The sequence below is a fragment of the Hipposideros armiger genome, unplaced genomic scaffold (genome assembly GCF_001890085.2).
Source record: "Hipposideros armiger isolate ML-2016 unplaced genomic scaffold, ASM189008v1 scaffold_284, whole genome shotgun sequence".
NCBI classification, from domain to species: Eukaryota; Metazoa; Chordata; class Mammalia; order Chiroptera; family Hipposideridae; genus Hipposideros; species Hipposideros armiger.
Window position 1 is genome coordinate 1434126 of NW_017731634.1, and position 12896 is coordinate 1447021.

At 62.8% G+C, this 12896-nt stretch overlaps 3 protein-coding genes across 3 annotated transcripts in view; 2 read left to right on the forward strand and 1 right to left on the reverse strand.

Annotated features, from left to right (window-relative positions):
- CFAP74 (cilia and flagella associated protein 74) overlaps positions 1-8084 on the forward strand; it is a 61331-nt gene extending 53247 nt beyond the window's left edge. The window contains exons 21-34 of the mRNA XM_019658439.1: positions 343-619; positions 1752-1850; positions 2856-2995; positions 3614-3748; positions 3908-4017; positions 4130-4185; positions 4289-4408; positions 4595-4750; positions 5950-6079; positions 6304-6458; positions 6668-6800; positions 6946-7106; positions 7281-7415; positions 7610-8084. Coding sequence (XP_019513984.1) covers positions 343-619; positions 1752-1850; positions 2856-2995; positions 3614-3748; positions 3908-4017; positions 4130-4185; positions 4289-4408; positions 4595-4750; positions 5950-6079; positions 6304-6458; positions 6668-6800; positions 6946-7106; positions 7281-7415; positions 7610-7711 — 1909 coding nt within the window. The 3' untranslated portion in view covers positions 7712-8084. The remainder of the gene's footprint in view (positions 1-342; positions 620-1751; positions 1851-2855; positions 2996-3613; positions 3749-3907; positions 4018-4129; positions 4186-4288; positions 4409-4594; positions 4751-5949; positions 6080-6303; positions 6459-6667; positions 6801-6945; positions 7107-7280; positions 7416-7609) is intronic.
- A 2197-nt stretch (positions 8085-10281) lies between these two features.
- TMEM52 (transmembrane protein 52) lies at positions 10282-12227 on the forward strand. The gene is made up of 5 exons (XM_019658582.1): positions 10282-10421; positions 10507-10550; positions 10648-10707; positions 11330-11508; positions 11611-12227. Exons 1-5 carry the CDS (start codon positions 10353-10355, stop codon positions 11787-11789), a joined length of 531 nt encoding a protein of 176 aa, XP_019514127.1. The 5' UTR covers positions 10282-10352; the 3' UTR covers positions 11790-12227.
- Positions 12228-12509: 282 nt separating this feature from the next.
- Positions 12510-12896, reverse strand: part of CALML6 (calmodulin like 6) — a 7347-nt gene continuing 6960 nt past the window's right edge. Inside the window, exons 4-5 of the mRNA XM_019658446.1 lie at positions 12721-12821; positions 12510-12647 (exon numbers count right to left, since the gene is read on the reverse strand). Coding sequence (XP_019513991.1) covers positions 12601-12647; positions 12721-12821 — 148 coding nt within the window. The 3' untranslated portion in view covers positions 12510-12600. The remainder of the gene's footprint in view (positions 12648-12720; positions 12822-12896) is intronic.

Here is a 12896-nt window from a genome sequence, read left to right on the forward strand (position 1 = left end):
AGGGATTAACTCACTATGATACATAGATTCCTGTGCTCACTTTTAAAGATCAATTTTATCAGTTTTATTCTTAAATTTCAATAAATATGTGGCACAATAAGCCAGAAATTACCCCCCTAGCAACTGTTTGAGCTTGTGTTTAGATTTTTAACTATCCACTTAAAATGTGCAGAGATACACAGTATTTTCAAAATTCACCTCAATTCATTAACAAGGTAGAGAACAAAACCTGTGACAAGGGCCCACAGTCCTGGGCACCCCTGTGCGTGGGCAGAGGGGGGCTGCTGTCTCCGCCCAGAGGCCACCTCCCAGGCTGAACCTGCCCGTGCTGGTCCCTTCCAGGTGCTTCAAGCTGACGTGCCGGGCCGTGGGTGTCCACCCGCCCTTGGAGCTGTCCCACTACCAGATCAAGTTTGCGGCCACTTCCTTGTACGACACGTCCTTAGCCACCCTGTACGTCATCAACTCTCACCTGAGCATGAACTCGCTGACACACTCTGTGCCCCGCATCGGCACTGAGGACACCTGCCCCGTGGGACCCACGTCTTTCCAGTTCCTGCTGCCCCCCGACTCGCCCATCACCATCTCGCCCTCAGTGGGGACTGTGTTGCCGGGAAAGGTGGGTGTGGGCACCACAGCCTGGCTCTGCCCTTGACCACACCCGATGTGGGGTCAACGCTGCCCCTCATGAGACCCCAGCAGGCCAAGGAGGCCCCTGTGACCGGTGAGCAGGGCTGGGGTGGGTTAGTCTGCCAGAGGGTGTGCAGCTCTTGGACCTCACAGCAGGTGGGCACAGAGGCCCGGTCACGGAGGGGTCTGTCTAGCCATTGGATGGATCCAGGGTTTCCTGATAAAACAGAAAGAGCCGGGGCCGGAGACAGATGTCTCAGCCAGTCCCCCAGGCCATCACAGCCTCCCTGAGCTTAATTCCTCACCTTCAGAAGTCAGGGTGACAGCCAGTGTGAGGCCTGGGAGAGGCCTAAGTCAGAAGGGGCACACGGAGGTACAGGGAACGCCCAACCACCCCCAACAGGGCTTCAGGAAGTATGTTACTTAAAACACATTTCGTGATATTTAGCAAATACTGCTTAAGTAATGGTCTCCAAAGGGGATCATTACCATCGCACTTCTGCGTTCCCCTCCCCCACCCACCCCCCTCTCTCTCTTCCATTCCCCTCCGTCTCCGCCATCCCTCTCTCATTTTCTCTCCCCCCACATACACCACCTGTTTTGAGCCCCTTTGCTGTACTGGGCACTGGGAGACGACAGTGACCAGCCTTTTGTGGGACCCGGGACCTCCCCGTGGGATGGGCTGTAATATGGAGGTGCTTTGAAAGGGTGCTGTGCTGCTCATGGGACAGGTTGGGGTACAAGAACACCCCAAAATCTCAATGGCTGAAAACAAAGTTTCCTCTCTTACTCATGCCTCGTGGCCCATCAGGACCTCCGTCACGGGACTGCCCACTCCTCATGAGAAGAGTGGGCTCGGTAATCATGTACTGCAACCACCCCAAATTCCAAGGTGGGGGGGTGGTCAGGGAGGGCTTTCTGGAAGGGGCATTCTAAACTGAAATTCCTAAGAAAAGTGGGGGGTCACACCAGGAGTGTCAGCATGACCTCTGGGGATCCAGGAGCCATGGGGGCAGTGGGGTGCTGAGGAGGGCAGGGCACCAGCGGGGGCCAGCTCTGCCCCCCTGCCCTGCTCCCACAGAGGTGCCTGGTCGAGGTGCCCTCCTGCCCTGTCCCCACAGAGGTGCCTGGTCCAGGTGGCCTTCCAGCCCATGTTGCCCAGTGAACTGATCCACCAGCAAGCCTTCCAGGCCCTGATGAAAGACATGGAGATCAAATCGGTGCGTGGAGGTGCTGAGAGTTAGGGCCTGCGGAGCATGGGGTGGGAGCTGCTGGCTTCTTGCAGGAAGGCTGGGGAACAAACTCCGCCATGCCACCCTGGAGGGTCTCAGGCCCAGGCACCCTGCCAGGAGTGCCCAGTAGACTCTCTGCTGTTTCAAGAGGTTAAAACTCTTTCCTGGCAAAGCCCCTCCCTCCTCCCTTGAAAGCATCACCAGTCAGGGTGGACCCCCAGAAGGTGGTCTCGGGAAGGTGGACCAGCCCCTCTCACTGATTAGCAGGTAAGGGGAGCAGAGAAACCAGCGAAGGAGCCAGTGAATCTTAGCACAGCTTATAAGCACGGGTGAATCAGCCTGAGATTGTGAGCTTGAGAAAAGAGATGTGTCCATCCCAGGGGTAAAACCCTGAGGAGGGTCAGGCTGCTCACAGCCCTGCCGAGGCCGCTGCAGGTGGGCGCAGGTGGGCTCCTGCTGGAGAGCGAGTCTGCAGGGGCCACACGGGCCCCAGCTGCCCGGGGACAGGGACCCGCGGCACACTTCTCCAGCGACCAGGGCTTTTATCTTAAACATGTTTGCTCAAACACTCCCGGGAGGAGAAGCACTTGCCCTCACCCTGCCAGGGGGCATGAGGTGTTGGGGAAGGGCACCGGTGGCAAAGACTCAGGTTCTAGCCCGCTCTCTGCACTCTCTGTGCCTCAGATTCCCTGTTGCCGAAGGCAGACCCTGCAGTTGGTGCATGGGCCTTGGAGGGCTCTGCACTGGGGCCCTGGGTCTCCCTCCAGACACCCACTCATCTTTGTTGATCTTGCCCCTGCTGTCAGTCTTCCTGGGGAGCGGTTTGGGGTTTGGGTCCCCGTCCCCTACAAACCCATGCCCCCGGGTCCCTGCATCAGGCACCCTGCCCCGGCCTGTGCCGGGCCCCAGAGGAGCCTGTACTGGGTGGCTGGGGTGCCTGCCTGGCCAAGCAGAGCCTGGGGCAGCCCCACAGCTGGCCTCTCCACCTCACAGTTCCGCAAGGACATGGCCACCCAAAGGAAGGACCCAAAGGGACAGCCCCTCTCCCTCCTGCGGCTGCAGAACCGAGACCGACTGTTCCAGGCCTCCACCTCCCACAGCCTGGAGCTGCAGAGGCAGGACCTCAAGTGCAGGTGGCCCCACCACTTCCCTCCAGGCCCCTGTGATGGGACCCCGCCCCGGTCCCCACGGAGACTGCCTGCAGCAGAGCCGCTCTGAGCCGTGGGGCTGAGAGTCCAGGACTGGGGCGGCTCCAGGTGCAGCTAGATCCAGGGGCTGCCTCTAGGGCCCCAGGCGATCCCTCATGGGCATATCACCCCCCAGTTCCTCTGGGGCTGGTGTCCCTGCGAAGAAACTCAGGCTGCAGAAGGTATTGCGGCCCTAACTCCCACACTCTCTCATGGGTGCAAAGTGTGCCCCAGAGAGCTCTGGTGGCTCTCTGTCAGCCCACCCTTGCCTGTGGCTCCAGGAACGTGGCTCTCTGATTAGGTGCCTGACCAGGACTCTGGGGCATGGGGAGGCCCTCACAGGAACCTATGAAATGGTGGGAAAGCCAGCTGGTCACACAAAGCTGGACAGCCACAGCTGGGCTCAGCATGGCCCCCAGGCTGCTGCCCCTTATACCTCAGGCTCAGGGCCCTGGGGAGCAGGCCTTGTGGACTGGCCCGGGGAGGGTGAGGCAGGACCTCCCAGGTTGCTGGGGGGCAGTATGGGGGCACAGGGGTGAGTGCACTGTGCTGGCTTCATTCCAGTTCCAGCGAGTACCAGGTGGCCCAGGCCATTCTGGCCAGATCTTTCCAGGGGAAATTTTACAAGTTTGTGGTCCCTTGTGTCGTTGCCAGTGGCGACATCCAAGACCAGAAGGTGCTGGAACCCCTGAGCTTCAGGTGTGGTGCTCTGGTCAGGGTGGGCGTGGTCAGCCAAAAAGTCACTGTCCCTATTCTGCTACCAACTCAGATCTGGGGCAGGGGGAGGGGCCAGGGCTGGGAGTTAGGCTGGGGGAGGGGCAGGGGCACAGTGCTATCAGCAAACCCTGTCCACCCCAGTCCCCATAACACCCTGTACCTGGAGTTGTGGTGTCCAGCTGTGGCACCGTCCATCGTGGTGACATCCGACAAAGGCAAGACCGTCTCCAACTTTGGTGACGTCGCTGTAGGTGAGACCTGATTGAGCCCAGCACCCCCTCGCACACCCCCACCCCCAGGGGCCCAGGCTCCCCCAGAGACCCAGGCTCCCACGCCCCACCCTGGCTCCCCATTCCATTTCAGGACACCATGGCATAAAGAAGGTCTCCATCCAGAACATCTCCCATGAGGATCTGGCTGTATCCTTGTCCACACCCAGGCCAGGCAGCTTGCAGGGGTGGAGGGGGCCTGGGGAGGGACTGCGGGCTGCCCTCGCCACCTCTCCTTGACCTGGGCCCTCAGGTGGAATTCTCCTTGCTGAACCCCAATGGCCCCTTTGTCCTGCTGAACCCCATCAGCAAGCTGCCTGCCGGAGAGACCCAGGTTCTGGCACTGTCCTTCTGTCCCCATGAGAGCATGATGGTGAGTCCCAGGCCCACCCTATGCCATGCTGCAGCTTGGGCCTCCACAGCCCGCTCTCTACACTGCAGGTCTGCCCGCTGTGTACTCAGGCCTGAAGCTCACCTGCCAGGCCCTGGGGGCATGAGGTGAGGCCACTAGGGAGGGCCCAGCAGTGTCTGCTCCACGCTAAAGACATGGTCTCCATAGGCCCAAGAAACACTGGACATCATCACCGAGAGAGGCACGCTCTCCCTGACCCTCATCGGCACGGGGGTGGCCTCCATAATCACATGCTCCATTGAAGGGGACGTCCTCAACATGGGTTACGTGATTGCCAGAGAGTCTGTCTCCTCCAGCTTCAAGGTGAAGCACGTTGCAGGGGCCCTGGTGCCTGCCCCGGCCTTCTGGGAGGGGGGTTCCACTCTGAGAGGGGTCAGGCCTGCCTTGGTCAGGGAGCCTGCGGGAGTTCCAGCAGCTGCCACCTGCATTGCCCTCCCCAGCAGGGGCAAGGCTGAGACAGCCCCGCCATCCACTCCTGGCTGCTGGGGCCTCTTCATCCTCTTGCCTCAGGGCCTTTGCACAGCTGTCCCATCTGGGATGAGGAGGAGCTCAGCTCATGCACTGCTTGGTGAAGCAGGGGTAGCTTGCTGACTTCCAGGCCAGGTCACAGTGCCCTCTGTGCTCCCATTCCCTGCAGGAGGGCAGGCCTGGCTTCCAGTGCCCCTCCTGCACACCAGCCTTGGCATCCAGCCTCCTGCAGGATCCAGCCTGGCTTAGGTCGAGTCCTGGCCGCAGAGCTCAGAAAAAGGATTCCGGGAGGTGTTACTGAGGAGAGGGCGCTCTCAGGAGAAAGGGGTGGAGGGCAGGTTAGAAACTGGGTGACGGTGGCCTGGACCCCGAGTCTGCTCTAGGGAACAGAGGCCACACCAGCTAACCCCCTTGAGGCAGGGCGGCTCGTGCAGGGTGCGCGCCAGCCTGGGTAGGGCAGGTGGGAGCTCAGAAAAGAGCAGTCAGGGCCGGCCGAGTGGCGCGATGGTTAAGAACTGGCTTGGGACGCCAGAGGGCCCCGGTTTGGATCCCACATATGAGGGCCAGTGACACTGCCCTCCACAGCTAAGATGCTGAACAACAGCTCAACCTGGAGCTGGGCTGCCGTGAGTCGCAGGTGACGGTGTAGGCTGCAACCACTGCTGCAGTGGGTTGCCATGGGCTACTGTGTGTAGCCAGCAGCCAGCGTGAGCGGCCAGTAGCCGCAGTGAGCGGCCATCCAGAAGCCGGCGACTGATCTGCCTCACCCGGGAAGAGCGCAATGATGGTGCCAACTTGGGCCAGTGAAGCAACGCCCTCCACAACTAGACTGAAGAACAAAACAACAGCAACTTGTCTGTTCCCCTTCCCCCAATTCCCCAGCGCTGTTCCCATCCCCCAATTCCCCAATAAAAATCTTTAAAAAAAAAAGAGCGGTCAGCGCTGGCGGCGGACTCAAGGGCGGTAAAGGCCCGCTGGGAAAGCCCGCCGGTGGCCGGATGAACGGTCTGCTGACGGGCGCCCGGTCCCTACAGCTGCAGAACAACTCCTCGCTGCCCATCAAGTTCTCCGTGCAGCTGGACAGCGTCTCCTGCACGAGGTGGGAGAACCAGCAGCAGCTGCCGCAGTTCCTCGCCTCGCCCGCCCAGAGGACCGAAGTTGTGGGTGAGCTGGCGGGAGGGCCGGGGATGGTGTGGGGGCGTGTCTCAGGGCCCCGGGGTGGCGGGGTGAGGGCAGGAGGGGAAGGTGTGGGGGCATGGTAGGCGGGGCTCGGGGGCTGGCTGGGGTGCTGGGCTGGGGGACAGCTGGGCCGCGGTGGGGCGGGGAAGGGCGCGGAAGGGTGCGGCGGGAGGGGGGAAGCGCAGGGACCGCCACACCCCTGCCCTCAGGCACTCAGAACCACAGCGGCCAGAGCGTGTTCAGCGTGTTCCCTGTGGAGGGCGTCATGGACCCCGGTGGGGCACAGGACTTCACCGTGACCTTCAGCCCGGACCACGAGAGCCTGTACTTCTCCGACCGGCTGCAGATCGTGCTCTTCGAGAAGGTGCGGCTGCGCGAAACCAGCCTCACGCACTCCTTCCACCCTTCCTTGCGCTGCCCCACTTGGGAGGCCTGGGCCCCATCCTGGGGGCTCTACACTGGGTGGGAAGTCAGGTGAAAAGACCAGCATCCCGGGTCCACGGGCCGCACCCCAGCCCTGCGGCTCCTGGAGCCCCAGCTCTTGGGACGAGGCTGCTGTGCTCCCTGTCCCAGAAAGTCTCCCAGCAGATCCTCCTGAAGGGCATGGCCCGCGAGCACATGATGTTTGTGGAGGGCGGAGACCCCCTGGACGTGCCTGTGGAGTCCCTGACAGTGATCCCTGCCCAGGACCCTGAGCGCAGAGACGGTGAGGCCTCTGGAGGGTGGGTTCATTCCCAGCCTATGCCCCTAGCCAGGCAGGAGCGGAGCTCTGCTAGTGAGAGATTCCAGAAGGAACGGCTCCCCCGGGGTCCCTCACTCCCTCCAAGGGTACCAGCTGCACCCTCCCCCAGTCAGCCCCCAGCCAGGCCCCCCCTCTCCAGAAACCGAGGAGCTGAAACCCATTCTGGTGACACTGGACTACATTCAGCCGGACACTGACACACCGGCCCCCCCTGCCACCCGCGAGCTGCACGTGGGCTGCATCCGGACCACGCAACTGTCCCCTAAGAAGGTGACCACAGCACTGCCCCTGCCCACCCTGTACTTCCGCAGCCCGAGCTGCCTGGCCTTGCCCACGATAGGTGTGGGCTGGGCAGCCTGCTGGAGGGTTGAGGGGGGTGGAGCTGGGCACCCTGGGCCCCACACCCACTGCCTCCAGGGAGACCTGCAGCTTCAACGCCCACAGACAGTCGAGTTCAGCCTGGACAGCGTGGCATCCTTGCAGCACCATGGCTTCACCGTCGAGCCCTCCAGGGGCTTCGTGGAGCGGGGCCAGACCAAGACCATCAGCATCTCTTGGATGCCGCCCGCCAACTTTGATGTAGGTGCCACAGGCCGTGACTGGCAAGTCCCAGGGGAGCCAAAGGCTGGGCAGGATAACAGCCTGCCCATGCAGGGAGGGGGCTGTTGGTGGGCCCTGGGTGGGTGAGGTGGGCCATGCAGCTGCAAGACAACAGATCTGCCTGGTATTGTACCAGCTGGCTGAGTGGCCCCTCCACCCTTCCCCACTTCCAGCCGGACCACCCACTCATGGTGTCAGCTCTGCTGCAGCTCAAGGGGGACGTGAAGGAGACCTACAAGGTCTTCTTTATAGCCCAGGTGGTGACCAGCCCCTGAAGCCACAGGAGCCTCTCTATGGAGCACACCCCACCTCGGCCCTCCTGCCCACCCTCGAAGCCCTCCCCAGTCTGTAGGCCAGGCTGAACCACCCAGGGGCTGGGACCTGGGCATCTCCTGCTGGGCAGGTTCAAATGGGTAGCCCTCTGTATGGCCACATGGCCAGGGCACCCCAACCTCACAGCCACGGATACTTCCTGCTGCCCTGGAGCTAGTGAGCCCAGGGGCTGAGGGCTCCCCCTCCCTCTCAGGCACCCACACTCAGAGCCAGCAATTAGGCCAGTCCCGCCCACAATCTGCCCCTAGCCTCAGCCCCTTGGAGACCCCAACCCCACCAGCACCTGCCCCCACAGATCTGTCAATAAACCTATGTGCCTCTGTGTGCAGGCGTGCAGTGTGGGCGACAGCAAGTCATTCACTGGAGTGAGCACAGAATGAGAAGTGGAGACAGAACCCTGGAATCACTGGCAGGGTGGGTGCCAGGGTGTAGGGCTGGAGGTCAGACTGGCCCAACCCAGAGAGGCCCGGTGAGGAGGGAAAAGGGGGTAGGAGGCTCCAAAGCCCAGGCTGGCCCTTTGGGTCTCCCTGCTCCTCCTGCGGTCTAGAATCCCCAACGACCCCAAGCAAGGAGTGTCGGGGACACACCCTGGCTGGCATACTCCCTCACAGCCCAGCCAGGGGCCCCGGGTGAGGTCAGTGCATGAGTTTGGTTCCACTTTTCTGAGCTGAGTCCAGGCTCAGCCTTCGGGCTGAGACTAGCCCTTCAAGGTAGAATCCATGAGATGTTCCTGGAAGCTCAGAATGGTGCCCCCACCCCAGCCCCTGCCTCCTGAAGAATGGCTGGTTGGACACTGTCCTCACAGAGCCCCCCCAGCCTGGCACCCCTGTGCACAGCCCAGCACGCCTACCCAACCAACCTTCAGCCCCATGCCAGCCGCCAGGGGAGCACAGGCAGCCTTCCCTGGCAGGACTAGACAGCAGTGTGGTGCAGCCTTTCCTGAGGCCACCTGCCCTCACAGTGCTCTTGGTGCCTGGAAGCCTGCCATCTCCCTAAGCTTGAGCCGGTGACAGTGACCCTAGAGTGGCATTTTGTAGGACTTCTGTCTGGTGGGTAGGCCCAGGTTCCTTCCTACCTGTCACTGGGGCTGACCAGCCATAGTCCCAGCCACTTCCTTACCAGGTGGGGAGAAGTCTGGGTCCTGCAGCCCAGCCCAGCCCAGGCCCCAGGAGGGGGTTCTCCCTGCAGGGCATAGGGCATATTCCCGCCTCCTCCTTGGGTGGCCAGCAGGAAGGCCAGGCTACTGTCTTCTAAAGCCTGTCCTGTCCTTCCTGCTGGGGGGTCCTGGTACTCACAGGCCCAGGCCCTGCCCATGCCCCTCCCTCCCACTCCTGGGCCAGTCGTGGAGGGCAGTAGAGGCAGGAGGAAAGATGGCCAGCCTGGAGGGGCCCTGGGGGCTGCATCACAGGCCAGAGGTTCAGGACACTTCAGGACAGAGCCCCAGAAGAAATCAGAGATCAAGGGGCCGGTGCCTTGCAGATCCAGGCACCAGGGAGCCCAGCGAAGTGGGCCCTGCCCTCAAGTGGGTGAGGCCAGTTCCCTTCCAGTGGGGAGACAGGCACATAGAGTATGTCCTGAGTGCAGTGCAGGAAGGGCAGGGTCGGTAGTGGCTCCCCCCACCTTCCTTGGACAAGGCAGACCGCCCCTGCACCTTACCATGCTGACCACCTCCCTTAGCCTGACCACCAGATGGTGGAGCAGAGTGCAGAGTGAGCCTAACAGGACTCTCAGCCGTGTGTGAGGAGGGGTGAAGGCTAGAGGGGCCTCCTGAAAGAAATGGCTCCCAGCCTTCCCTGGGCAGAATAGACAGTGTGCACTCCAGGCCAACAGGGGTTCTCTGGGCTCTCTCTGCCTCCCCAGGCCCAGAGGCCACAGAAGCCACATTCCGCAGGCTGAGCTTGGCTTTCATGGTAGAGTGCTCCTGGAAAGCAGTCTGCAGCCAGGGCACTGCGTAGGCCCCGAGTCCAGCTCCCATTCCCGCTGGGCCTGCACCAGGCCAGCCCCAAGCAGCCTGCGTGTGCCTGCAGCAAGCGTGCACAATAACTGTCGTTGAACAACCGAGGAACGCGCCAGGGACTCGACCCTCGCAGCCCTTCAACTTGAACACCGCGGTGTGTGCCAAGTTTGGCCACATTTGTCCGGGCCTCCACCCTCCCTGGCCACAGCTTCCCAGGGGGCGCCCCTGTCCACACCGAGCTCGACTGCAGGACAGGCTGGGGGCTCCGCGCCTGGGACGAGGGCGAGACCTCCCCCTACCCTGAGACCCTAGGCTCAGAGACACGGAGGAGACCCGCCACGCCGGGGACGGGGGTCGGGGTGCGGGAGGGCCTGGAGGGGGGGCATCCAGTGGGCGGGGACTCGCGTGAGAGGTACTTTAGGGCGAGGAATCCTGGGCATGGCCACAGGACATGGCCTCCGACGGGCGGAGCCCGCGGTGGGGGAAGAGGCCTCTAAAAGATGCAATATCATTGGACGCAGAGGCGAGTGGGCGTGGTTGCAAGTCTCAGGGGCGGGGTTTGCGCTGGGCGGGGCCTCCATAAAGCGGCAGGGCTGCTGTGCTACAGCTCCGGGTCCGCGCAGAGCATGTTCCCGGGGGCGTCGGCAGCCCGCGGGCTCCTGCAGCTGCTGCTGCCGCTCCTGCCGCTGCCTCAGGTGAGTCGCCAGGGGCTCGGCTCGGGCTCCGTGCGGCGGGTCTGAGCTCGGCGCGCCCCGGCCCAGCTCACCCCTGTCCCCACAGGTGGCGCTGGGCTTCGCAGAAGGCAGCTGCGACCCTTCGGACCAGTAAGTTAAGTCGGGGGGAGGGAGCGGAGGCCTGGCCCCGCCCTGCAGGGAGGCTAGGGCGGGGCGGTCGGCCGGACCGGTGCCCCGCTTGCTCCAGGTGCCGCCGTCCCCGCAGGTGCCCGCCCCAGGCCCGCTGGAGCAGCCTGTGGCACGTGGGGTAAGTGGAGGCCGCGGCGCGGAGCCGGGTCCGACGGTTCTCCCTGGGGCCAATCCCATCAGATCCCCACCAGCCTGGCTCCAGGGCTGAGGAGTCGCCAGCACTGACCCCCTCCCGGCCAATGGTGGGAAGGCGCTGGGGCCCTCAGCAGCCTCCAGCCCCCAGCACCAGGGGCAGTCTCCTTTGCGGGTCCTGCCCCAGCGGGGCACAGCTCCGGGCACCCTTAGCTTTTGACCAGACTTCCCTTCATAGCCTGCTTGTCCACCTCCCACTCCCTCCTTCTCTCCTGAGGGAGCCCCCAGCAAACGTGGTCATTGGTCTGGGCATAGACTTGTATAGTCAGCCCAGGACAGTGTGTCCTGGGAGTGAGCCCAAGGCCACTTGTGGCCAGCCCTGGACAGACAGCCAGGACAGGCGCAGCAACAGGAGGCCGGGGCAGGCCAGCTCCTCAGGCCCAGCTCTGGCCAGGAAGGAGGTCTCTGGCCTGGAGAGACATTCTCTGGTTTTCTTTTATCCTGTCCATTTTCCTGTCTTGAGTGTTCAGGCCATAACCGCCCTCAGGGAGCAGGTCCCTAGTGGCTGGGGGTCAGTCCAGTGGTAGGGTCTTGCTTCCCCTGCCCAGGCTTATCCTGCTCGCTGTCCTCCTCCTGCTGCTGTGTGGGGTCACGGCCAGCTGTGTCCGGTTCTGCTGCCTCCGGAAGCGAGCACACACCCAGCCACACCTGCCATCAGCACCTCAGCCTTGCGACCTGACAGCTATCCCTGTGGACAGTGACAGCCCTGTGCACAGCACGGTCACCTGTGAGTGCCTACACACCTCGCCTAGGGGCCCGCCTGCCTGCCAGGGGAATGGGGATGGGTGAGGGCCCGACCACCCCACAAACGCACTCTGGTTCTCTGCAGCCTACAGCTCCGTGCAGTTCCCGGTGGGCATGCGGCTGTCCCTGCCCTTTGGGGAGCTGGACCTCGACTCCATGACCCCTCCTGCCTACAGCCTCTACGCCCCCGAGCTGCCGCCCTCCTATGAAGAGGCTGTCAAGATGGCCAAACCCAGACAGGAAGAGCCACTCCCCTCCCAGTAGCCTAGCCTCCTCCCTGGGGCCTCAGGCCCCCTCCCAGGGCCCTGGGAGTGGAGCCTCAATGCCCAACACTGCCAGCTGGTGCCCCTCAGAGTGGGCGGGGAAGCTCTCCTGAACTCCCACTGCCCTAGCCACCTGTGCTCACAGGAGACCCCCAGTCCATTCTCACCATCCTTCCCCGCCACCCGGGAAGGCCAGCCATCCAGCACATTGCTGCAGCCGTGGCCTCGTTGCTATGTAACGCCAGGCGGCCAAATCGGCAGGCCCTGTGTTGGCCACACACACACACACACACACACACACACACACACACACACACACACACAGGTTGCTGCATTCAGCCCAGCCCCTGGTCTGGCCCCAGCAGGCCCTCAGCCCAAGGGAACACCATAGGCCGAAGCCTGCAGTTTTTTGGAGAGAATAAAATTTGTATGTAAATGGTCTCTGCATGTAGGAAAGGGCTCTGGGAGAGGAGGTTGGGCAGCTGCCCCAGTGCAGACAGGCAAGGTGAGCGCTTGGGCCCAGCTTGCCTTCAGGCTGCTGCCAGAGCCCAGAGCTGGGCAGCGGGTGGTTTCACGTATCACAGCAGAAGTGATGGGCGGTGTGCCATGGTTGACCCAGGAAAACCCACTCCCTTCTCCAGACCCACATCTTTGGCAGGCCGGGGACCGTGAAGCACACACAAGTCTAGCTGGAGCGTTTATTAGCCACGTTGCTGGCGGGTGAGGTGGGGGGCAGGGTGGGGGGCAGCCAGCAGCGGCAGGCAGCAGCCTTCCTTGGTTGGGCAGGACTCCCACAGCCGAAGCAGCTGCTCCTACTGGACCAGCTTGAAGGACTCTCCGGTCATCATGGCCACGAACTCTGGGAGCAGAGGGACAGGTCAGCAGCCCAGCCTGGCCTGGCTGCGGGCTCCCAGGGCCCATCCCCCACTCACCCTCGTAGTCAATGGTCCCGTCCCCGTCCTTGTCGGCCTCCTTCATCATCTGCTCAGCCTCTACCTCGTTGAGGGGTTCACCCGCATTCATGAGTACATACCTGCGGACCCCTGCACTGAGTGGCAGCCCGCAGGGCACCCACCCTCACCTGCCCTGCCACCCACCCCACTGCCCC

Excerpts from the sequence above, each read along its gene's own strand:
- TMEM52 (XM_019658582.1), top strand. The coding sequence starts at position 10,353 with ATGTTCCCGGGGGCGTCGGCAGCCCGCGGGCTCCTGCAGCTGCTGCTG. Across the intron at positions 10,551-10,647 it reads AGCTGCGACCCTTCGGACCA|GTGCCGCCGTCCCCGCAGGT; the intron begins GTAAGTTAAGTC and ends CGCTTGCTCCAG. Across the intron at positions 10,708-11,329 it reads AGCAGCCTGTGGCACGTGGG|GCTTATCCTGCTCGCTGTCC; the intron begins GTAAGTGGAGGC and ends TCCCCTGCCCAG.